Raw genomic sequence first — 26052 nt, 5'->3', positions numbered from 1 at the left:
AAGGCGAGAATGAGAGCAGCAAAGTGAGACATTTAGGTCCACACAAAAAGTGTTTACCAAGGAGAGCAGAGTCTTTCGTAGGAACCAGACTGAATCCATTGTGAGGATAACGCAATCATCTGCAACACTGCAGAAAACTGTTAGCCTTCTCCAAAAGTAAGAGTGAAATGGGATTTTTTTCAGTGTTGGTCATTTGTAACATTAAAATGTTACTGTAATAGCTACTCAAATGAAGAGCTGCATAGCAACCCAATGGAAAAACAGAAGAGACTAACAATCTCTTTGGAAAAGCAAAGAGATTAACAATAAAAGCAAATATTTTATGTCTGTTACTGTTTATTTAAATGTACCTTTTCTCAACAGATCACATGTAAAAAACAACTTCCAATCACTTTACTAATTAACAGCTTTACATTTTCCTGCTTTGTTAATTTCCAAACCCCCGCCAACTCCCCCCCCCAAAAGGTATCATTTGGCTTTGGAGAATCATAAAACTTTTATGTGTTTTTTGGCGTAAGTGCATCAATGTCTGACCTGACTCTTCCCGAAAACAAAAAGTGAAAGCAATCAAGACAGTCTGGGGGAAAAGATGAGACGACGGCACATGGCACCCAGATGAAAATGTAAGCAGCGATCGCTGCGCTGAGAGGATAAGCGACCTGAAACACGCTCACTTGAACACAAACACCATAATCTTCAGGCCAGACAGGGTCATTATCGCTGCGGTATTCAATTACAGCTCTCACTGGGCTTCATTAGGATGCACGTGTGTCCTGCGAATCTGAGTGAGGAAAATATTAAACCACAAGTCAGGCCAATCTTACCTTAGGGCCTGGTGGAGGGTTTAGGGAGGAGGGGGGGAATAAAATTTCAAGCTCTTCCCTCTTGAAGATGCTCAGAGGATCTGCTCATCAATTTTTCACTCGGTTTCATTATGACATGAATGATTAAAGTGAGTGGGTGTGGGTCTGCCTCAGACTGATCAGCAACTAAATAACAGGATTAATGGAAAATATCTCTGATCGACCTTACTGAACCCTGACCGACAGTTTGCTCTTGGCATAACATCTCTGTTTTTGTTCGATTTATCTTCCATCTACAGTTCAAACGTATAAAAACACCTTCATTAATTGTTTGTTGAGATGCCTCAGAGTGAACGGCACCTTGACCTGAACAAGCTTCTGACAAGATTCTGTCGGAATATTTAAGCCCTTTTCAGAACTCTGAAGAGGGAGGTTTTCATCTCATCTCATTTAGTTTTCTGGTTTACATTCTATATGTATGGATTGTTCACAAATTCTAAAATCAGAAAATGTGAAAAATGCTTAAAAGCCAGGCGCTCTTCAGGAAGCAAATCAGTTTAAATGAACTCCACCACTTCTAATAAGCAAATTGGTCAAAAATCAAACCATGTGCAGCAGAAGCTCGCTGACGGGAAAAACAAGGGTGTGATTTCTCTGCAATATGCTAAGAGTCTTTTGTATAAACATTTTTTGTAGAATATGTCTGTACATAATTGAGCCTCTATGTGCAACTTTGAACCAGAGTAGGTCAGAGAAATTCCTTTTTAAATTCAAACTTTAGCATGTGTACTGAAATACATCACTCGATCCGCCCCAAAAAACAGAACATACAAAAACAAAGAAGCAAACAAAAATAAAGATGGAGATGAACAGAAATCAAGGCCCATGATGAGAATGTATCAACTTATTGCTTGAAGACTGATATCTCTGTTTGCGAACAAATGTTTCAAATTTTAGAAGCCACAGTTAGGAGACATTAAAGTAAGCCATGAAAAAAAAGACATACAAGCCCTTAAATTAATTGACTTTTTTTATGTTCACATAAACCTATCATTTTGACAAATACAATCTTCTTAAAGTGCAGTCTCTTACTGTGATGATATTCACACAACAACTGGAGAGAGGGGTTCATAATCACAGCTTTTTAATATGAATCAGTTAAGCAGAAAAAAAAAGGTCTGCACTTTCCACGGGAAAGCTGCAGTGAAAAGGAGCCCCAAGTGCGAGTTAAACAGGGCATCCTTAGACTGCAGACACAGTATGAATCCAAAAGAGACGGAGCAAGATCATTATCAGTGAAACACGCACAGCTTGCCACACCGCAGCATACTTCAGGTAGCACCTAAAGTCTCAGGAAGATGGAAATGATTCCTTCGCTTCAACAATAGAAATGGCAAAAACTGATCTAGATTAACTTCTCATCTTGCTGCGGTTTGACCAGACAGCTGAGCAAAGCAGCCGCGACACAACACCCACCGCTCTCTAATTACAGAGGGAAAATGTTCTTTTTTTTTTTTTTTTCCTTTACTGCTTCCTTTCACTTACTGAGATATAATGGTGGGATATACGCTGCACACTTGAAAATAAAATTGGTAACAAGGACATTTACTGGAACCTGATCTCACATGTGTGGAGAAATGAAATGCCCTGATTTAGAACAAAAGCCATGGAGATATAAACATACCTCAGAGTACAGTCAAATAATAATGAACATAGATCTTAGGAATAAGAAAAAATAAATACTGTATACGACGGTAGTGTTGAATCTAGCCAGACATGTTTAAGTGCTACCAGTCTGCTATATATCTATGCCACCAGATCAATAATTAACTCAGTCTTTTGCTAAATCACCTTCTGTCTGACCAGACAACTCCCTCCGGTGTGGGGGAGGGGTAGTAGACAGAAGGACAGGTGTAGCAATAAAAGAAAAGAAAAAGAAAAATATATATAAATAATTAAAACGTGCAAACATTGTCCCAGGTTTTACAGCTCTTATCTGCTTCTATTTTTGTCCGTTTTAGAGATTTTGACTCCTGCTCATATGAGCAGCTGCAAGAGATGAAAACAGCCATGGGGTTTCTGCAGGGGTGAATGAACGATCTCAAGATTTGTTGAATTGTAACTTTCATTTGATCTCAACATCACACAGACACAGAGGGGTTGGTATGCGCTCCTTCCAAAATGTATTTTCACAATAAAATAAAATGAAATAAAAAACATAAAAAAATGAAAGGCAGAAATTACTTCTGATATTATATGTAATGAAGATTTGTGCTGGATCTTCACAGGCAGCAAAGTTCCTTTGAAAATAACAGTTACATCATACAGACTGAGCCTTACACACATGGAACACATGGCACCATAAAGGACAAAACTATTGGCAAGTCTTTTAACTCTTTATTACAAAATCTTCTTTTATGTTCAAGACTTTGTAAAAACCTTTGAAGCATGAATACCAATAAACCATATAAATAAAAGACTACAGCACTGTGCATTATGCATTTCAATTATTTAGGCCATATAACAATGGGCTGAATTGTTATGTGCAGTTATTAACTTTAGATCTCAATAAAAAAAACAAAAAAAACAAAAAAACAAAACATTTGTAAAGCTTAGCTTTTAAATGACAATTTCAGTAATTCTCATCACTGCGTGATGCTTTTAACTTTTTGGTGAAAAGTAATTTGAAGGTTGTCAACAAAAATCTCATATTTGGTGAAATCTTGCATCACACATTTAGCAGTATTGTATTTTGTTGTGTTTTTTTCTTTTAAAAGAAACTTAACAGCTTTTGAAAAGGTGACACTCCCCTAACTATCTACTTTGACAGAGATGCCAAAAACTTGAAGCCCAAATTAAAATATACAATCTGACAATTTTTTATTCCATTGGCATCAACAAATTCAAAGTCATGCAAAAGAAACATGGCCAAAACAAAGAAAGGAAAGCTGGCTCTTAAAACAGATGTGGCATACGTAAACACCTTCAGTTAATCATCTTTGCATGCTGGCCATTCACATCCTGAGCTCCACATGTGGCAGATTATGACTCAAGCTACTCTGTCATACAAAACAGGTGTCAGTTCTGCATCACAGCAACATCAAAAGCAGATTGCAACTGCACATGGAGTGAACACAGAGCAGAAATCTACACAGAGACATGCGGCACTGCTGAATATTTCACAAATGTAAAGAATCAAGTGTCATCTGACTGAGCAATATGTTGAAAGTATGGGTGGTGGAGGGAACATTCCCTTACATGAGCACCAAAAGAGAATAAAAAGACAAAACATCCAGAAAACACAACTGTCTCTAGGTTAAGACTAATCTGTCCATACTCATCACATCAATCTAAGTAGCTTCTGACAAAGTTCTACCTCTTATTGTTAATGCTCAGGTCAGAGGGTTAATTACTTGCCTGTTTTGAGCACTTTATGCCTTCTGCTCTTCTAGCACAGACAGAGCCATTAATTCCAAGGCTTTAATGGTTTAATGTGATTGTTTGTTTACATGTGACCCACTGACTCCTCGTGCATCTCACAGCCATATTCCACATTATCGCAGCTAACTTAGTTGACGGCCTTTCAAACAGAGGACAGCCTTGGGATAAATTCTTGTGGAGGCTCCTCCAGCCATTTCTCAGTGCTAATTCTTTGCTTTTTCTCCCCAGCAAACTTATTCTGTAATATTGGTTTAAAATACTTGTTTGGTAATAAAGGTGCACACATTTGGTAAACAGCGCTTATGTTTGTTCAGATCATTAACAGTATTCATTTATGTTTTGCTGAGAATTAAAGAACTGGCCGGGGGAGAGGACTTTTTGTGATGTCACAGCAGGAAGTGGAGGAACTCATCAGGCTGCTGGAAGAAGTGGACATGACTCTGGATAAGCGACCAAGATAAAGTCTTATTATTAGAAACATTTTTGTGTTATTATCTTTTAGTTTTTGCATTTGTGTTGCAGTTATAATTTGTTGGCTTAAGTTAGTCCCCTTGGTTTATCCATTGTTTGGTTTGAACTCCTCTTCCCTTACTTCCTTGTTTCAGGACAGCCATTGTGTGCAAATTCCCTGTTGTGTTCATTGTGAAGAGATCAGTTTTTTTGGGTCCTTTCTTGTAAACTATTTCTATATTTGCTTTTATTGAACTGTTGTTGACTATTGTCTTAACATAAATGGATAATATTTTTATACTTATGTCCTCGTTCCTATGACCAAGCTAATGACAACAAATGCTAACACTCTTTTGCGCAAAGAACCTCCACAATTCTGTTTGTGCTTTCGTGACTCTATGCTGAAACCTTGAATCAAACAGTTATGACTTACTCTAAACACATTACCTGATATGTAAGCAATCTACGGTAAACAAAACGGCAACAGATGCTCTGATCTATTTATAATAATGTCAGTCATTTTAAATGTGCTATTGTGAAAACGTGAGTTGTTGTTTCTATACTAGATTGGAGTAAATAGTTCCAGTAATTCAACTGCATCACTAGAATATTGAATCAACAGCTACATAATGCTCCTGTACTTTGAAAGAGGAGGTAGAGAAAATTCTTTTAGACAACCTTACCACTAGATGTCACCAGTACCAGTTGCTGTCTCCTTTAAGCATTTGACCACAATCTAATGGTTTTTCTGAGCTGTTGAATTAGTGTGCTGACAATTTAAAGGACTAGATTGTATTCATAAGCTCCAGAAGTTGTGGGTGTGTGCATCAGCTGGTGACAGACTGGACTGTATATTGATCTACAGTGCCCCTTTGCTGTCCAAGTCTTTAAACTCAGTTTCAAACAACATGTGTCTGTGATGGAGAAATCAATGCAAGTCACCAACCCCAGTTCTACTCTGCTGGACAAGTTGGCAGAGTAGCTTTCAGCGGCAAACAACTTCTACATGCAGTTATGGCTGAGTGAAAGAAGAGTTTGAGATATTTGAGGAATTTTAATAATACCAAAAAGAATGCCTTTTGCAGTCTATTTTATTTTTATTTTTCATTTTTAGGATGTAAAAGCCAACATAGTTTCTAAGCTCGTCAACTACCATTTACTACTTTCTTGCTTTTCTGACAATATTATACACGATGTTGTGTACATTATTGTGTGCAATTGAATGTACACAATATGCAAATTAAAGGGTTAATGAATAACATGATTAATGATTAAAGCTAATAGATTAACTAATAACACAATTAGCTCCTCTCTGTTATAATCAGTTTTAGCTTGAGTGGACCATATGTATCCCACGAAAAGATTGGTTAGTATTTTCTGACAGGCTGCTCTCGTAAGTCTGTTTTCCACAAGCACGATACAAAGTAATTACTATCTCCCCATCTGTCAAGGTGAAAGGCTGAGGGCTATCCCTTTTTCCACAGTCACAAAACATGAATCACAAATGCATGAAGAAGCACAAGAGGCTGCATTAAAAATAAAAAAGGAAGTCTGACATTTTGGAGAGGTCAGAGGAAAAGTTGAGTTCAGAAGATAGGAAGAGAGTACGGTAAAGGTGACCCACAAGTTAAAGAAATACAGATATGATAAAATGAAAAAAGGCAAAGACAAAAATAAATTTTGCCCTGAGGGTGCAGAGTCAGAGCAGAACACAGCCTCTTTGAATATGAAAATGTATATATCATGAGTGAAGAAATGCAGAAAGAAATGTTGGTGGCACTTTCTATTACAGCTAGGTAATAAAAAGTTGGATAGTAGTTTCAGGACATTTCCTAGAATCCGATTGCATTGGATCATTGGTTTGCCGCATTATGACAGGCAGCAGTCACACAGATGCAAAATATACCTTTAGTAGCTTTTTTTGGGTGTTTTTAAAGATCTTCTTTATCCAATAATAACTGTTCCATACCATCACATGTCTACATACTTTTAAAATGTGTTTGATCACAAAATGTTCTATCAAAAGTTTGAATTATTCAAGTAATAATTGAAAAAAAAAAGAACTCATGAAATACTAGAGTTGCAGTATGCATTGTGTAAATTTTTAGATGTTCGTTGAAATAATTCAAGTAACCTAAATGCTTTAATAACATTCAGAAAGACTGCCTTTCTCAGAACTCTAATTGCCTTATGTTCAGTCAGTGAGAACAGCCTTGACTTGAATGAATTGGAATCTACGTCTCCATTTGGAAAAAAAAAAAAAAAAAAAAAAAACTCACATAGGGCAAAATGCGTTGGGAGCTTTAAATTAAATAAATTGAAACCTAAGACATTGGCAAGGAAAAAAAAAACAAAAAAAAAACAAGATGGGTGAGGAAGATGAAGAGAAAATAAAAAATGATGAAGAAGAGACTGAAGCATAAAGGTCGTTCTTTGCACTTTTCATACTTGGAACTGCCTGTCCCTAGTGAGTCCGAGTAATTTATGGGAAATTAATTTATATGTACGAAATGTGGCCTGTAAAGCGATGATCCTGAACTTTTATGTCCTCCATCTGATTTCAATCAGGAATCTTTACTGTGCATCACTCTCCATCTGTCTCCCTTTAATGTCTTGTCATGACTTTTATAAAGATGTAAGGGTATCCAAGCACATCAGCTGGCAGCTCAGACAATATTATTTTTCTTGATTCACAAAGAAGAGAAATCAGAAAACTATGACATAAAATCCTTTTAACTTGTAGCATATTTTACTCTTCTGTTGGTATCAGTTTGTTTCAATTACATTTGAATCAGAGCACACTTGAAACTCATTGGCTCACCTGCGAGGAATGTGTAAGAATCCAAAAACAATGAATCCCTCCAAATTGCAGTAGCTGAATGTAAAAAAACAACAACTCATTTTTAATCAAATTAATTCAGTGATGAAAACAATAATATTAATGTATTTTGGCTGTGGAAGAAGACAAAGACAAGGTTTGTGTCCAAAGAACTATTTCTATGTTCATATTTCCATATGTGCAGATTTTTTGTTTTCCAAAAGACCCGGCGAAAACCTGCTTTCTTTTTCTGGACACCATATTTTATTTAAAACAACCAGGTATATCAAAAGGTTTATGATGTCAGGCTCTCTCAGAACTTGACAAAATGTAATGTCTGTTAATGGCTTCACAATTGGAAGAGGTATTTCTGATGATTTTATGTCTTCATGATGTAAAGCACTGTGAATCGCTGAAATACACAAATAAACTTTATTGAAAAATTTTGGCTTTTGGAAGAGAAAGAGGCCCACAGAATGACAGATCCTCCACTACACTTAACCAAATTCATCTTTTGTTTCATGCTAGATCCACTTGGACAGATTTTTGCTGAAATCTTAATCGTATTCTCAATGATTACAACGCAATCCAGTTAAAATCTCAGCAGCATTCATCAAGCTTCACACATGGGGCATTTATTAAGGTAGCAAAGAAAAAAGGCCTTTCTTGCACCGTCTCCCCGACAACAGGTTGACAGGTAGACAGCATTCACTTGGTTGTGGTTACCAAGAGATTTTGTGGACACTTGGTAACCACTTTGAACTATTTGCTACATTTCTCACTCAGCTCTGGAGTTACTTGAGAAACTTTTTTTCCCCAGGTCTCTTTCATCAAAGTTTTACTCCAGAAAAACAAGAGCAATTATAACTTATAAAACTAGAACTTACGAGAACTATAACTTAAAAGTATAAAGTTTAAGATGTTTCAGCATTTACTTCATAAAAAGTGGTAGGGACACATATGATTCTTTCCAAACACCAACTATTTTTTTTTTTTTAACAGGAATTATTTCTTTACGTGAGATTCTGTGATTGGGTTAAATGTTTATTGTAATGGTTTTTGCATAGTTTTGTGGGGTAAGTGGGGAAAGAGCTGCATTACCAACTTTGTACAATTTTATATACAACAAAATTTCTTTCATTCCCAAATAAGAACAGATTCAAAAGGAAACGCAGTTACATAGAGCTCAGTTCACTGGTTGGTTTGATCACATCAGGCTAAAGCTCTGTGAAAGAGACGCTAAGCGCTTAAGGATTTGGCCTGACCCCGTTTTAAGTCTCAGATGAGTTATTGCCAAAAACTGTAATATTGCTCAGATAAACCAAAGTGCAAACTGAAAACTTGTTAGCTTTCAGCATGAATCGAAATTAATACTTTAATATAGCATTGTGCCCTTAGGCTTTACCCAGAGCTGGATATAAATAAATGAGACAACTCTTAGCTTCAATCTGTGAGCAACTATTGTGAAGTTTTGTGTTTGTGTTCAATGGAGGAAACAAACAAGCAGTGTTCCTTTAGATCTAACTAATCCCAGCTTTACATAAATTACAAAAGAAAGGAAATAGCAGACAATTGAAATGGGTAGAATCTGTGGAGAGAGAAAGAGGGGCAGATAAAAAGGTAAGTACAGAGGTTGGTGTGGGATGATGCAGAAAACTGGATACAGATACACATCTCTATTGAAAAGCAACCAGCAATTATAAACTGGGTAACAGCGACTCCACTTCCTCAAATTGCAGACGGCAGCAAAGATCATCAATAAATTGGAGCCAAGAGTTTGCAATTTCATGACAAAATTAGTTGCTTTCCACTTCATCAAGAAATACAAGTTCTTCAGCCTCACATCCTGTTTCACCTACTCCCAGGGCTAATTGGGTTCCCCCCTGATCTAACCTGACAAAATGTTGTGAAGGTAAATACCAAGCCCAGAGTATCATGTTAGGATATAATTTGATTTCACATAGGATCATTGCCTATTCAAAAACAGATAGAAGAAAATAAATGCACACAGGGACTCTCATTTTAAAGTTTTATCTGCTAAAAATAAATAAATAAAATAAAATTCAAAGCTCAGCTCCTGAATCAGGAAGCATGTCAGTGTGTCTGATGACTTTTGAGTGTAATTAAAAAGGGAGGCACAGAAAAGGAAGGTGAGACTATGTTAGATTTTAGCAAACAGACGTATATGCTTGAGTTTGCAAAACTATTTACTCTCTCAGGCTATTTGCTCTCTCAATATTTCAGTTTGCTCTTTTTAAACAGTGTTTCCTGCAAATAGATTTGTGTCTTAGGAGACTCTTATTTTTGTTTCTAGTTATAATATGTTTGTGCACTTCCAGAATATTCATATCCTACATTTTAGATGTTTCAGATTTTAGGGGAACTCTGAGTGAACCTCGCCTGTACAGAGATGACGAACCGCTGCAGTAGAAGCATGACTCAGTCTAACTCTTTTGTTGAAAATTTATGCATTAGAGTTAATGTACCGACTCCAGTAAAAAAAAAGAAAAAAAAAGAAAAAAAGAAAAAAAAGACTGTTTTCTCCTATGCAGGACTCAAGTTAGTCTGACCAGATGTCTGCCTACAGCTTTCAAACATTGCTTTATCTTAATATAATGCTTTTTTTTTCTCATTTTTGTATCCTTAGGCCGTTTTAAGATGATGAATGTTTTTGACAAGCCAACATATAATGTAAGCCTGTCTCTTTGGTCACGTCTCCATCAAATTTAAGTTTTTCTTATTTCAGCGAAAACCAAAGAAAGTAGCGACCTAATAGTAACATAACCACATTTTCTAAAGATCCAGTGGTTTTAAGATTGCTATAATTGGACAACTGGGAACTTAAGACAGATTCTCAAAGAGAATCTGAAAAGCACAAAACACCCAAGAGCTCCATCCCAGAATCTGCATGCCACAGTTAGCATGTTCAACTTTGACGTTTTATGACATGACAATTATGACAAGGCTAGACAAGAATGCCAAAATGTGAAAGCTTTGAAAAAGAAAAAGGTGTCCTCTCTAGATGAATGTGGCAGCAAAATTTGTGTCTGAACCAGCCACAAGATTTCTTGAAAAATGTTCTATGAACAGATTGCATACAACAAAGTGAAGATATTTAGTAAAGCGACACAGCACCATGTTAGGAAGAAAACCCAGTAGAGCATTTTGACACAAACACCACAAAGTGTCGAACACAGTGGCAGTGGGTCGATGAGTTGGGCTTTCTTTGGAAACACGAACAGGCCATCTTGTAGCTGCTAAAAATGCCACAAAATTAGAAAAGCAAAGCATTGCTTTTATGCCATAAATAGTAAGTTATTATATTTCCAAGAGTGATGAATTTCTAATAAAAGAATTGCCAGAGATGTGAAGAGCTTTGCTAAAGTAGCAAACATGCTAAAGCATACAAAGGGTGTCGACATTTTGATTACAAATTAGGTGTTTGTCAAAAATCTTACTTGTTGAACTATTAAGTATTGGCGCAATAATAGTACACGTTCTCCTGTTTATGGAATCCTATGTCCAACTGAGAAAAAAATAGATCTGCTGCTGGTGGTTGGAAGATCTGGCAGCCTCACTTCTGTCCTACTGTTCCAGGGCAACTCTGGCTTTCCACAATCAGCATGTGAATGTGTGCATGAATCGATAAATACCTTACTGCAGAATAAAGCGCAAGATAAAGTGCTGTACAAACACAGGACATTTGCCATTTACCATTTTGGGTGTTGAGTAGAAAAGACGATGCTTTGCTTCAAACCAGTTACAGTAGCAGTGTGCTTGAGGTACTTAACATTTTTTAATCACACAATTTACTTTAAATTTGTGCTACCTTCGGACTGACGTTCTGACATTTTACATTTGTAAAAGCAACCAGCTCTATTGTTCTTTACTATCAATAGTTTCAATTGTTCTTTTACTCTATTCTTCGTTGACAGAAGGTATGTTCAGCTGACACATTCTGCAGACCAAATCACTGTGCTACATCAAGACAGTAAGAAATATTTAATTTGATTTATTTCAATGAGAGAAATTACACATCAAGATAAACCTAACTAATAGTTTTGCATAACATGTAATGTCGGATGACCTATTTCAATTTTATGAATGTCACAGTGGTATGAATGCTACATTTAAAATTGAAAATAAAAGAGAAGAAAATGAATTTAGAAGCTGAACAAACTGAAACATCAAAAACACAATCTGTAACTGGAAAACTGTTATTCATTATAAGTACATGAGGTATAACTATATGAATCTCATATAAATAGTTGTGCGCACCTGACAGAGGTTAGTCCACAAAATGTTAGCCGTACAGAAATTTGAAGTGAGTAAGACAGGAATAGAGGAGTTTTCATCAAAACAGGAAAAGTCTCAAATGGCTATTTCATCTCCCAGGCAGTCAGGAGCTCCCTGTTTGTTGAGAGCATTGAGCAGTCTCAACGTCTCCCCATCTGTTCCCCAGCCAAAGATCTCCATCTCCTCATCCTCATCCTCATCGTCCTCCCCCTCGTCTTCCCTGTCATCGCTGTCGTCTGAGTTCGACTCGTACTCTGAAGCGATACCTGACTCGCGAAACCTGGTGAACTCCAGGCAGTCCAAAGATTTCACTTCTCTGGATAAGATGCTCGCTGGAGTGTTAGGCACATCTCGACCTTGAGTCACTGGCTTGTTAGGCTTGAGAGACGGGGGAGGCGAAGGGAGTCGAGGAGGTGGAGGCCCCGGCGGTCCCGGGAGGAAACGGAAACACTCCAGTTTGAGTAGACATTGGTCCCTACCTAGTGGGCTTCCCAGAGTCCCGTTGGTAGAGGAAAAGGCGTTGCTGGTTCCGTCACCAGTGCCGAGTGCAGAGAGGTTGATGTCGGACACCTCGGATTTGGGTGTGGTAGCGTCGCAGATCACTGGAGGTACCGTGGAGCGGAAGGTGATCTCCAACAAACTGTCCTGAGAGCCCACTGGAGAAAAGAGGCAAGTGGAGAAGATGGATATTAGGTGATCAAGTAATGACTTGATTGGTTGATTCACGTTGTTCTCCCATCAGTCATCTTCTCAAAAGACAACTGTATGTCATAAAGACAAAAATGAATTGCTGGAAACAGAGCGATATAAATTCTAACAACATAAATCAGAGGAGTCTCTTACACAGCAAGAAAGGTCAGTTGTGGCCTTCAGTATTTCATCATCATCATGTGGCGCTCTGAAGTATTTTGTGTCACTGTTTAGAAGCACACAGTACTGACATGAAGCAGGAAGTGGCTCTAAGGAAATTGTCCATGTTTTCAGGTTCAAATTTAAAGTTCAATCATACATTAGAACAGTGCTTACAAAGTTTCCAACTCTTGTTTCTTAACCAAAACTGAGATTGGCTTGCTAAATTATATATAGTCTGTGTCTCACAAGAGGATTCACTTGTCTGCCTACATAATACAAACAGTTGAGAAGCACCCCATTCTTTATCCATGGGGTTTCTTATGATATCAGGCCAAATCATTTTAAGCTTTAACTGCTTGAAATCCTATGAGAAGGCTTTCCACAATGGTTAGTAGTATGTTGTAATGAGATTTTTTTTTCTTGCCATTCTTTCAGATGTATATTTGTGAGGTCAGGCACTGATGTTTGAGTAGAAAACCTGGCTCTCACACCAAACTTTGTAGTTGAGAGAATGTGATTAGGAAAGTATTATTCTCCAGTTAAAGTCAGAAACCCAGATTTGTCCATGTAACTGTATCATGTATCTACATGATCCTAGACTTATGTAGACTCTAGGGTCATTTCAACCAACATTTTGTAGTATAATTTGTGAATTAAACATTGGCGGCAGCGCCTCAATTATGGAAACCCATTTCACCGAGATCTCTATGCAGAACTCTTGAGCAAATCAGAAGGTTATGTACAGTTTGGAGATCTCTAGTTATTGTTGCGTTAGTGACCTCTGTTCACTCTGTGGCTAGGCTTCTACTGGAGCTGCTCTGTGTTTTTCAAGGCCTTTTGCTTTGAAAAACACAAAACACAGGGTTGCTGCCATTCCCAGTCACCTCCACTGTGTTACAATGCCACATATTTGACATAAGTGGACTTAATGTTGAGCTGGCATAATATCACAGCATTCAGATTGAAATTACTGAGCTCCTGAGTGTCCAATTCTTTTACAAGTTTGTAGAGGCAGTTTGCATGTCTATGTACTGGATTTAATACATGTAACCATGGCAGTAATTGAAGCATATGCCACAAAACTGAAAAACAACTCTTTAAAAGATGGTCTAAATCTTTTAAATGCTTCAAGTTCTGATTTCTGTTAAAGAGAGCGCCATTTAAAAGTAAATGATGTTACCTGATTGTACATAGTTTGAATAGACCTCTCATCTTGGTCGAGCTGCCCTTCGATTTCAGCAAAATGATTAATAATGTTGATTTAGATTAGTGCAATTTCAGCTCATCACTGTCAATACACCAAAAGTAAAATGGGTTGCACTATCATGGCAAGATGTGCCCATCTTTAATTTAAATGGTTAACTTGCATTAGCTGTACTAGATCTAAAAACGTTCCACGTACAGGATTGGACTTTGAGAGCTCTTGAGTAGTAAATGTGGAAGATTAGTTTCCAGCACCTATCTCTTCCATTTTTTGTATCAGAAAAAAATAAAAAAAATAAATAAATAAAAAATTAAGCATGTCTGCAGAAAGTTTTCAAGTGTGAACAGAGAAGCATATTAAAAAGTCCAACTTGCCTAGGGAGTAATAAGCAAAGCTTCACGTTTGAAATATTTGCTGAAAAGATTAAAGATTGTTTCCTGCAGAGTGACATTTGGAGGGCAGACTGGGCTGTGGTGTTGCTGAGAAGATTGTCTGTCTGAATAGTCAAAGAAGAGGCTTTAAAATGCACAAAGCTGCGAGGAGAGGCATTGGAGAGGACAGAGGGGGGTCTGCGACAGCTGAACATCAGTAGGACGTGTGTTGTGTCTGAAACAAAATTAGAAAGTTAAGAGTCCAATAGTAAAACATACTCAACTCTCTTACCATGAATAGCAGCAGCTTCACAAAGGAAGAGAGTTTGAGTACTGGCATCTTTCTGAGCACAAACAGAAAGATGACTAAATACGTATTCACTCGTGGTTTTTTAATCCTACATTTAATGTGCTTGATTGTTAGTAGAATTTCTACAACTGTGGCCAACTTTATATTGTGACTTGGTCCAAAGCTAATCTCTACTCTAAGCCCTTTATGCACTCTGCAACTGGGCTGCTGAATATGGACAATGCCTAAAGGTTTTGTTGTTATTTGTTTGGGGTCTTTTGGAACATTTCTCTCTAGCATGTTTCATGAATCTTCAGTTTTGACTGAGCAGAATAACCTTAGATAAAAGACTCATCTTGTGAAAGCATCATTCAAATGTATTACAGTACGGCAGGGTTAATGGAGACAAACCAAATGACTGCGATTTTTGAATGAACCGAAAGAAAAGAGAACCTAATTTCCGTGCCCACGATTGTGCAGATACTTATACTAATCGCAATAAATTTGAATATCCTTTTGTTTTCATTAGTGAAGATTTATGCTTGACTGCTGTCAATAAACATGCATAAATATGACAGTTATAAAGTTTTTCAATATTGTAACATTGATATTTTAGCTAAAGGCTTACCAGTGTGTTTTCTCTCTTGTTGATGTTGCAGCTACTGGCTGTCTTTTGAAAAATAGGATTCATGGAAAATCCGTATCTACTCTAGTATCTTGAAGGACTAATGACAACATAATGTAAAATTTGCCAGCTGAATCCGCCCAGTAGGATCGGCTTGAGGTTTCTGGTGACATTCACACGCAGCCCGGATTAATGTGACCGCACTGTCTGCACGTGGTGGCAGAGACAATAACTCTACCAGCCCGAGGGGCTACTAAAAGAAGTTTATATCTCTGTGTGTAAGGGAAACTTAGAGATTCAGGAGGATTCGTCGTAGGGAGAAACATGTGACCCAGGGACAGACTGAGGAAGAGGTCAGACTGGGAAGAAGTAGCCGGATGTAGGGAGGAGGGTAGCTTACATGTCAAGGTGGGTTTCTATCCTGCTTAACATACATTTGATGACCATGCCTGACTTATCAACAACTAACTTATCAACTCTAATCCACTGTAAGCGCATAAGATCAGACATAAATAATGAGATATTAACTTACTGGAATTTGGTCCAACCATCTTGGATTCTAGCTCCTGGATTTGTTTAACCAGCAGGGAGATGTGCTGCAGCAGGTCTTTGTTCTGGAGCAGCAGCTGATGGACTCGAGCCTGGGCCTCCAGCCGAGCTGTGGCCTCTGCGCTCAGCTGGTCCTTCAGGAGATGGACCTTCATTGATGCATGGAAGGGAGTGAGATTGGGGGACAGGTAGTAGAAATGAAACAGAGAGAGAAAATGGGTTGATCAGACAAGTGTTGTTACAGAAATCCGTTTGACATAGCCAGGACATAAACTACTAAATGTGAAGTCCAGCGCCACACCAAGCCTAGGACTCTGCTGAGGATTTAGCTTTAAAAACTTGGCTGAGTCTGATTAACGGGAGAGAATGATTGATCCTCTGCAGTATTTAAACTGCACTGAATTTAATCAAAGCAGTTTGGAGCTAATGTCACAAAACCATCTGAGTTCTCTCGCAGCCAGAATCGAAGAGATCAATCGGTGATAATCCAGTGGGGACTACAGAGGTAGAGATCGCTCAAGATCAAGAGCAAGAGTACAATACCTGGAGTGGAAGAAGTTCTACATTTTAGCCCACTTAGAAGAGGGCTAAAATTACTGAGAAAAACAAAAAGAACATACTAAGCTTTTGTTAGGGGATCATGCCAGGTAAAACACATTTATCTGTGCTACCCTCAAAAATGTACATAGTATTACCAGAGCAGGGGTGTCACTGTCTATCTTAAAAAGTCTTGAACACCCGGCTCTTAAGAGTGGATCTCCTCATTGTGCACTTTTCTTTATGTCTGCACTCTACAGTACTTTTACGATGGGAGAACCTGACTGGTGGTGTACCTTCTAAGTAGTTGATCGTTAACACTGATTTAATTAGGTTTTTACATCCTTATTTGGCATTTGCTTTGGATAGAAAAGCATCAGACAAATGCATAAATATTACAAGCAAATGTGTGGGGTTTGCCTAACAGTTTTGTGACTTAGGGTTTTAGGTGGTAAACATTCCTGCTGGCATATAACAAATGATGAAAATGTGGAGAAGCACATCCATCCATTGTAAAGGGTAGTCCAAACTGTGAGCCTGCTTTTCACCCAGAAGCCCTGGAAATTTTGCAAAAGGCCAGAAGATCATAATAGAAATAGAAATAAAACTGTGGCATAAAAATATAACCCACAGACATAAAACCTGTGGTTTGAGGAGAGCAGAATGAAGTGATCCCTTTCGCTCCATGCCAAACTTATAAAACGGTACATGAGCAGAATAAACGGGTAAGGGGCTTACACAAACTGTAACAGCAGGGCAGCTAATAAGCGTGTTGTGGCTTTGTGAAAAAAAAAAAAAAAACATTTTTCCCCAAATAATATGACTGTTTTCTGCACTGTATTAATGCGTTTAAATTAAAGGTTAGTTATTTTGCATTTTGGAGAGCTATATTATTTCAGTGCAGTTTGCATCTTTTATTTGGACAGTTTTGGGCATGTGAACTAAATATTTTATTGGAGTATTAATTTGAAACTGAATATTTTAAAAGGCTCATCTCTATGTGTAGAATATAATATCTTATATCAGCTATACACTTGTTATTGCTAGTGCAGATACAGACTTACTAATGATGTAGAGTGAAGTCAAAAATGATATTGCAGTAATTGATTAGGAGATGTAAACAGCTTAATTATGTTCTCTTTAACATCCTGTTATTATCTATAAAAAATATGCAGTGAGTATTGAATTTCCTCTCAAATGCTCAAAGGTCTAAAATGTTGAACGACTGCAGAGGATTTGAAGGAGATTCTCGTAATGTGAAAATCGGGGAGACAAGATGCCAGATGCAAAAAAGACAAGTGACACATACAGCAGCCAACCCACTGCTTGATGCAACGTGATGTGCACACAACTAATCTTGACTGTTAGGTACATTTTTGAACTCTTTTTGATTAGATTAAAACTAACTTCAGCATTCAAATAAAAAATGTAATAGACTGTCCAAAGATGTAAGATCTTTGTGCTGAAATTATTGTGCCACTATAAAATGTTCAAAGAGCACTCATGGTGCTCGAGTGACAGCTCTGATCCTCATGTAACCTTAATGTCATAGTCTGCTGTGGTTTGCCAGATTAAAGCAGACTCCATTTCAATTTAGGTATGAAAGGCTACACAATGAATCATTTATTTAAAAACTGAGGCAGGGGAGACGGACACCCTTCAGTTGTTGCACACAAAATTACAAATACACACTCGTATTTGGTTCCTGCGTGAGCAGCGACTACCTTGTTTTCACAAATGTTTGCAGCACCACCTCACATTCTAACTAGACACCTTTGCAGTCATGTAACTGCTTTCAAAAAGTTCAAAGGAGAAAATCTCAAAAGTCTGTAATCTGAGAGAAGTTTAAAAGAGGCTCAGCATTCAAGAAGGCCACTTATTAATGATTTTCTGACAGAAGAGGCGGCGTACTTCTCAATGATTTGATTTGGATTAACCTTGGAGCTTGGTCACGGCCCAGCAAAGCTTCAAACACTAGTAGACTAGGATGCAATGAGTAAATGAGGCAAAAATAGGGGAAATATTTCAAGAGATCCATGTCACGAAGAAAAAACATCTAATTTTAGGCTGTAAAAGTCAGGAAGGGCTCATTACTTTTAATATTACCTTGTTTCCTGATTTTCTAATAGATTCTTGTCAGTAAGACATTTTATGTGCTGCTTTGAATGTAAAAATGACTAAATCATAACTAAGCCTGGCTGAAGAGAAACCCACCAATACTTATGTGAAGAGCAGACAGGTGCGGCAAATCAAGGCTTCTCATGTAGAGATACAAGTCATTGAAAAGCATAATGATTCCCTGTTTTTTTCCTCATTTCAGCACAAAGTGGTAACATGCAGCTGGTTACCGTGGCAGCACGAAGGCTCTTTGCTCCTGACGTCAAGGGTAACAAATATCAAATAAGAAGACAGCAAAAAAAAAAAAATCAACTACACAACAAAGTATTTGAAAATGGAACAATACACCAAGGACAGCCCAATATTCTGAAATGCTGCTGTGCTCTGAAACGTGGAGGATGGGCTTAAGAATTTGGCTTGTTCTGAGAAACACCGAAATAGCTGTAAAATGATCATGAAAATAATTTTTGATTCATTCAATCACTTGGTGCGCTGGCTGTTTACTGAATAACCTGCCACATTTTAAGTACACCTGCTACCAGGTTGGACACTTTTAAAATCAGACTTACCTCATAATTTGATGTGGCATAAATTTAATATTCCATCAAAGCCATTTCTAAGAAATCTTGTTCCGTAGACATCAAGGAGTTACTGCATATCTGGTGCAGACTTTGGAGGACATTGCAGCACTATGAATAAGTTGTAATGCTTTGGAGCATAGGTGCATTTATCCTGTCACAGAAATAGCCATCATAAGATGGATAAATAAATTATGGGCATAATCAGCCACATTATGCCCATTTCTCTTCTTCTCCATTCTGATACTTGTTTTAACTTCTGAAAGTCATGTTTGCCACATCTCAAAAAATATATTGTTGAGAATAAATAGTTCTGTTTTTTCCTCTGTCTCTTAGCTATTTGTATGCTTGTATATATACATACATACATGCACTCACATAGAGCATGCACGTGCAAAGCTAAGGTTAAAGGATACATCCTCAAAACTAGGGTTAAAGTAAATGACACATTAGGGAGCGCCCTCTTAGGGACGTAGCTTAGATAGGAGCTAACAAAGAGAAGTACAAACTGCTGCTTGATGCTGTTTTGTTCTGTTAACCCATCAGGATTAGCATGAACAAATGGACCAGCTGTATTTTAGTCTTAATTAATGGAATTCATGAATTCAACTCACTCACTCTTCTTCATCCTCATACATCAAGAACCTAATGGAAAAAAGGATAATTCTCCACAATATCAATGTTTAACTGCCAAGTGATTGTTAACACAAATGGAGAAAAGACTAACCGATTTAATATAGAGACTGGTGTATAAACATTCTATGATCAATATTATGAAGACTTTAGTCTGTACACACACAGATACTTTGATGATCTCCCATTGTTACACAGGCTTTATTTTCCCAGTTAACTCGCCTACTGCAGCTTCAACGCTTCTGGAAAAGCTGTCCACAAGGTTTACGAGTGTGTTTACGTGAAATTTGACCATTCTTTCAGGGGGGAATTTATGACTTCAGGCAGCGATGATGGATGAGAATGTCTGGCTCACAGTTTTGGCTCCAATTCATCACATATGTTCTCTACTGAGTTGTGGTTGAGGGCTCTGTGCAGACTATTCATGCTATTCCACACCAAGCTCATCCTTATGGACATTTCTTTATGCACTTATGTGGAGTCATGTTGGTACTGTCCCTCAACTGTAAAATGAAATTTCCAAAAATATTGTAACAATTACGCCATCTGTGTGCAATTAATCTAGACATTGTGTTTCACTGTGAATTGAGCTAATGGTATAAATTAACTTTTCAATAACATTCTGATTCATTGAGTAAGTCTGTATGGCCCAGCACTGAGAGTTTCTTTCACTGGGATTGAGCCCCAGAGGACCAATCTCAACAGTATGTTTCCCTCTCTGGCACTTGGCACAATTCAGTCAGACAGGAACTGTTTTCCTGGCAACTGTCAAACCCTGCCTGATTCATCCGAATGATTAACAGAAAGAGAAACATGATTGTTCACTCCAGAGAACACTGTTCTGCTTTAGAGTCAAGTGGGGATGTGCTTTACACTGATCTGTCCAATGCTTTTCATTAAACTTGGTGAGCTACGATTTGGGGGTCCAGCTGCTCAACCATGAAAAGCCCAGTCCTTGAAGCTGTTGGCATCACAATACACACACAAATGTGTTCAAACCCTCTTTAAGATATTAAAGTAAACGTAGAAATGATTTTTTTTTAACTTAAGCACTTTAGTAATACATCTTAATAGTATTAAACCATTTACGAAGACAATATAGAGGAAGGTGCAAAACGTATGCAGCTCTTGTGAGTAATGGTATTTCTTAATTTTAATTTTTTTTTTTTTACCAAACAAAATATTTGCCTCAAATCTTTTGATTTTGGGTTCCTTTAGTAATATTTTCTCTCACTTTCCTTTTTCCATTTCTTTTCTGCTGTCCCACATTTCACTTGTCTGAGTGACTTTTTTCTTATAAATCCATGTTGCTCTACTCCTTGTTTAACAAGGAGCCATTCTGATGCAGATGTAGGGGACAGACTCAAAATTCGCAGCTGAGGGAGAAAATGATCTGCTTTTATTAATTCTACAGTTCGCAACAAAAAAACAAGGAGTTCAGATTGTGTTGTGACCTTTGTAGAATTCATTTGTAAAGAGCGACACCCCAGTGATAACAAGGCTGGCGTGGACAGGACCCCATCTTAGATGATGAAGAGAGAAGCTTTGCTAAGGACATCAGTCTCTGCTCTGTTTTTCATACATAATCTGCTGTGTATGTTTTGTAGTCATCCCTGTGGTTAATGCCTGCAGTGACTACAATTGAGACATTGATTGATTCTTGGTAGAAACGTGAGTAAACAATGCTACAATCGATAAAAAAAAATATATATTTATTTTAAGAGTCTTGCCTATGTTTTAATGTGAGGATAGCACAATGTCTTATAAGTGAAGAAGCCAACCAAAATCAGACGTCAAAACAAGATAAAGCACAGGAAACTTCTAATTATTGTCGCTTCGGGTTGTAATTAGATTTAGTCAACCCACTGTGTCTTAATGCATCACAGTTTCCTTTTTATGTGCTTTGTATTTTCATTATTGCTCCAGGAAATAACATTAAGCACAAACATGAAGCATGAGTAACATTTTCTTACAGAATTACCCTTTTATCCCCAGTGTATTTAGATAACATACTATGGCAATAATTGAAATTTTTTACTAATCGTCAGTAGTAAAGTTTTATATTGCTCAGGACAACATTAGCTGAATCAGCAGACAATTAACCAATTCAGTGGTTGGAAAAATATCATCAAGTCAGCACAGCAGAAAGTACAAACTCTGAAAACTTTCTACTTTCTAGAGTGTCACAGTTTGAAGATATTTTGCAGCCACAGGACTTAACCATCTTACAATCAAAAGAATCCACAATAAAATAAACTGAGTGTCAGACGGTGTTTGAGGCCAACACAGCTTATTTGTGTAACATGGATAATGGATGAACAAAACAGCACAATGAGCAACAAAACAAACCAAAACAAAACAAAATACAGAGGGTTAAGTTCAAACATAAAAACTCCTGCATGGCCTATATCAAAACTCACATGTAGGCAATTTCCTGCTCATTTGGAAACAAATTCCTTTCAAGCTGAAGCTGAGAAAATGACCTCTTTAACTAAAAACAAAAAGTACAGACAAAGTGCCAATTACAAAGGTGAATGACTTTTGTTTCACCATGATTGTTTCCAATAATGAACTTTCTGCAACCCGTAACCGTCTGTTCTCTTATCAGTGTCCTAAAATTAAAGAAGCTTGGAGCACCTGAAACAAGTCGTTAAAGCTCTAATTAGGGAGCGCTTTCATCAGTTTCACTGTTCAAAGACTATTTCCCAAGAGACCAGTACCAAGGACGGTTTTTGTATTCCTAATACATCATTTTCTTTTCAAAAGCTGGGAAATTGTCTATTAAGCCTCTTCTCTCACTGTCAAAAAAAAATATATATATAAAAAAAACTGACCTCTACTTAATTTCATTTAATTAAGATTCAAGGATTTATTCTATTCACATTTGGTCAAAAAAAGGCATAATAATTTTTAAGTTTGTTGTTGAAATAATTTCAATGAGATAATAAAGTAAAATGTTATGCAAAAGTATGCAAAATTCATATTTTGCAAATTTTTCCACCTACATTGGGGTTTCTATTGCTTCTAAAAATAGCTCATTGCATAAATAAAACCACCCAGTTGATTTTTGGCAATAAGCTAATATTTTTTGGTGTCTGGAACCAGCTTGGGTTACCTAGCACCCCACGCTGAGCTCCATAAAGTTTGGTCAGCTGTTTATTATGTTTTTTCCCACTGTATGCGCTGTACAATGGCTGCTGGAAAAGACAAGTGTTTTTGTTGACTTACCATCCAGAAACCACTTTATGCATTCTTGTTGATTGTGCATGTGGCTACAGAGCAATAGTTTTCAAATATGTATGGTTGTATAATTTGCACAAGTTTGCAGCCATTTTTATGTGTAAGTGTAAATATATAGTAGGGCCTGTGGCCAGTAGTAGCTTTTTTGGATTTGAAGTAACAAGAGGCCCTAAAGCAACTAATTGTGAAAGGCGCTCAAAATAGGAAGAACTGAACAGACTAGGATCTCATTATCTAAGAAAGATTTTGTGGAAAAAGTGTAATGAGTTTTCTATAGCCCATAGCCCTATCATAGTCTATTCAGTGAATCATGACAGGTCACATTTAAAACCAGTTTTCATTATCTAACGCTTTAAATCACATAAACCAAAGTGCAAGCCCTTTTCTGAGACCTCTGAGGAGCAAGAGTCTTGAATGAGCAAAGCATAGGAAGTCATTTATAGCGAGCACATTCTGCAAAACACAGATTAAAAAATAAATAAATAAATAAATAAAAGAAAATTTTATAAGCTACCAGATGAGAAGGATTTTTAACTAACAACAGTTCCTTATCAGACAAAACAGAAACACAACGACAGAGTACAAGGGATTAGGATTGGTTGTGTGTTATGACTCAACAGGCTGAGGATGCACTCCTCGTACAGGATTACCAGCACTGCTTTGCTTGCCCATGCCAGCTCTCTTTGATCTCAAAACGTTTGAAAATCCTCCAACAGCCGCTTCTCCTGTATTTCTGTCAATTTGGAGGAAAAGCTTGATGGGAAAATTGTCATTTTGCTCTCATGACATGGAAACCATTAGGAATGTGCTTACAGAGCAACTGAGATATATGGAATATCTACACAAGGTGTGTTGGAGAAACAGTTAATGAAATGGAGAAGAAAATTGATTGGACCTTTAATCTTCTAACTGAATATAGCACTGCATTACAGTGGCTTACAAAAGTGATCATGTCCATTTTATAGATTTGACCAAGTGGAAGAATAAACAAATGCCTACCTTATCTTTCTCATAGTTTGTCTTGCCAGACAAGGTAAGTAGAGTACACAAATTGTGGAAGTATTCAGCCCTGTCTGAGTTAATACCAATCAGTATGTTTGAATAAGCGGGCTCAACAGATGGAGAGCTAGCGTTGCTCATCACCCTTTATTCCCCATCTCCACTTTCAAACATGATGGCTTGAACTATTTTACAGAGAAATTTTGAATATTAAAATTCAGTCTATGGAAGCACAATGCTGGGAGCAAAAACTTCCAAAAAGTCAGCTGCAATTACATTTAAAGATATTTCTACAAAGGACCGCATCTCTAATTCTGTTGAAAGACGAAAGGACTTCTGCAACTTTTGTAGCGCTACCTGGAGAACTTTTAAGAATAGCCATTAGTGAATACGGCAGTTCTAAACTTTCCTGAAGCCGAAACTGAGGGCCTGGAAATCCTCGCTGTGTCCTCGTGCATTGCGGATGTTCCATTTGAAGCAACCTCTGGTAAACTTCAGGTTTACCCTGCAGGGAGCTAAGCCGAGCCATGGCACCGCTGACTCTTCCAGAGAGTCTCCAACTGCACATCCAACTAACTTGGTTTGCTGTACCGCCCCTTGGACATAATTTTAAATCCACTTGGGGTTGATCATCTAACAGTGAGGTCAAGTGTCCTGGCTGAGATAAGTTAGTTAAATAAGATGACTTAACCAACATTTTTAATGTTGATTTAAAGCTTCTCGTTGAAGAGTCATTGACTGAATGCTCTGTTAATGTTGCCATGTGCTTGAAACAATTTTTATCCAGCGGAGTTTAAACATTGATTTCTGCTTCTCTCTCTCCTTTTCTTGTTCCTCTCACACAGTCACTTTGTTGTCATACAGTAAACATGAAGAATATCAGAGGAAGAGAATACTGTCAATGTAATGTATGTCCAACTATGTAATACGATTTGCTGTGAAGATAGAGGGTGCAATAAGTTAAGCACTCAGAAAGAAATATGTGATTTGGAAGTTATTTGGTACAGATGCAGACCAGAGATGTATATGTAAACAATTTCATGTGCAAGGAGCTGGCACATCCAGAATAGAGACCAGAGGGGAGGAATGATCAAGAGTCAAGCCAAGTACGATATGCTATTACTGGGGCATTTGACACCTAGTCCAAACTGTGAGTGAAAGGTATTATCATACATATCTCCGACAGTATCATGAGCTCTTGAAAGAGTTGGATAGGATTCTGCATGAGGTTAAAGGACAAGTAAAAAGAATATATAAAAGCGAGAAAATGAGACAGAGTGAATTTCTGAAAATGTGAACTAAGACATGAGCTCCATCATGCAGCGACAGAGCAGCAGCTGCACTGCCAGCTTTCATCATCAAACAGGTAACCATCACACCCCCTCAATTTCACTACTTCATTAAAGATCTCAATTTCCACTCATCTCCAAGTGAGCTGTGGTTAGGGCTGGCCATCTCACTAATTTACTTCCATTTACTGTGATCTCTGCCCAGGCTCCTCATCGGGTCTCAACAACAAAAATTATTCCAGTTTTCCTCTCAGAGCCATAAAATCAGAGGCAGTTTCAGCAACTGAGGGTGTCCACAGTGAAAATAGTCCCCTCTACACCTCTTATGATAATTCCTTTCATAATGAGCGAGCAGAAAACACTCTTGCTTTTTATTTTCATACAGCACTTTGCAGCTGGTGAGATTAATAAGCCAAGATTTGTAAGGCAAAAACCGGAGACAAATGCGAAGGAGGTTATAGATGCAATGATTTGCATAGTGCATAAACAGGCTTACTGATGTAAATTGTGAAAATGTTCATTCATTTAAACATCTTAAAAGGTAAAAATCCTGAAAAAAAAAAAAAAAAGTGGTAATAAGCTGAATCAGAAGACAAATGCACAAATAAGTTATTTATTCATCCCTCTGTAGAATTTGGTCACAGACTTTAAGTCAATGGATGGAACAGGGATACATGTATGACTCTCTGGAAACCTCTCTGGGATCAAAAGCGCCAAGCTATGAGGGAGTCTTTTGGATCTTTTAATCTGAAAACAGGATTTGTATCGTTTCTCTGTTTAACTGACATCTTTCTGTCCAAAGAAATCACAGCCGACTCATGGTTTTCTTCTTGTGTAATACAGTTTCTTGTCATATTTCCAGAGCCACAGGAAAACATTTCTTTTTTACAGAAAACTACATCGATATTATTGCCCAAGATAAATCAAATCAAAGTACCTAAATGAATAAAGGATTCAGTC

At 37.5% G+C, this 26052-nt stretch overlaps 1 protein-coding gene across 2 annotated transcripts in view; it reads right to left on the bottom strand.

Annotated features, from left to right (window-relative positions):
• Window positions 1-26052, bottom strand: part of LOC103151101 (uncharacterized) — a 60016-nt gene that overhangs the window by 11740 nt on the left and 22224 nt on the right. For both annotated transcript variants that reach the window (XM_016681150.1, XM_007570953.2), the window contains exons 4-5: window positions 15682-15847; window positions 12288-12464 (exon numbers count right to left, since the gene is read on the bottom strand). In XM_016681150.1, the coding sequence (XP_016536636.1) occupies window positions 12288-12464; window positions 15682-15847 (343 nt within the window). The remainder of the gene's footprint in view (window positions 1-12287; window positions 12465-15681; window positions 15848-26052) is intronic.

The sequence above is a fragment of the Poecilia formosa genome, unplaced genomic scaffold (assembly GCF_000485575.1).
Source record: "Poecilia formosa unplaced genomic scaffold, Poecilia_formosa-5.1.2 Scaffold271, whole genome shotgun sequence".
Taxonomy (NCBI): domain Eukaryota; kingdom Metazoa; phylum Chordata; class Actinopteri; order Cyprinodontiformes; family Poeciliidae; genus Poecilia; species Poecilia formosa.
The sequence above is the reverse complement of the archived record's forward strand: the minus strand, read 5'-3'. Positions and strand labels throughout refer to the sequence as shown.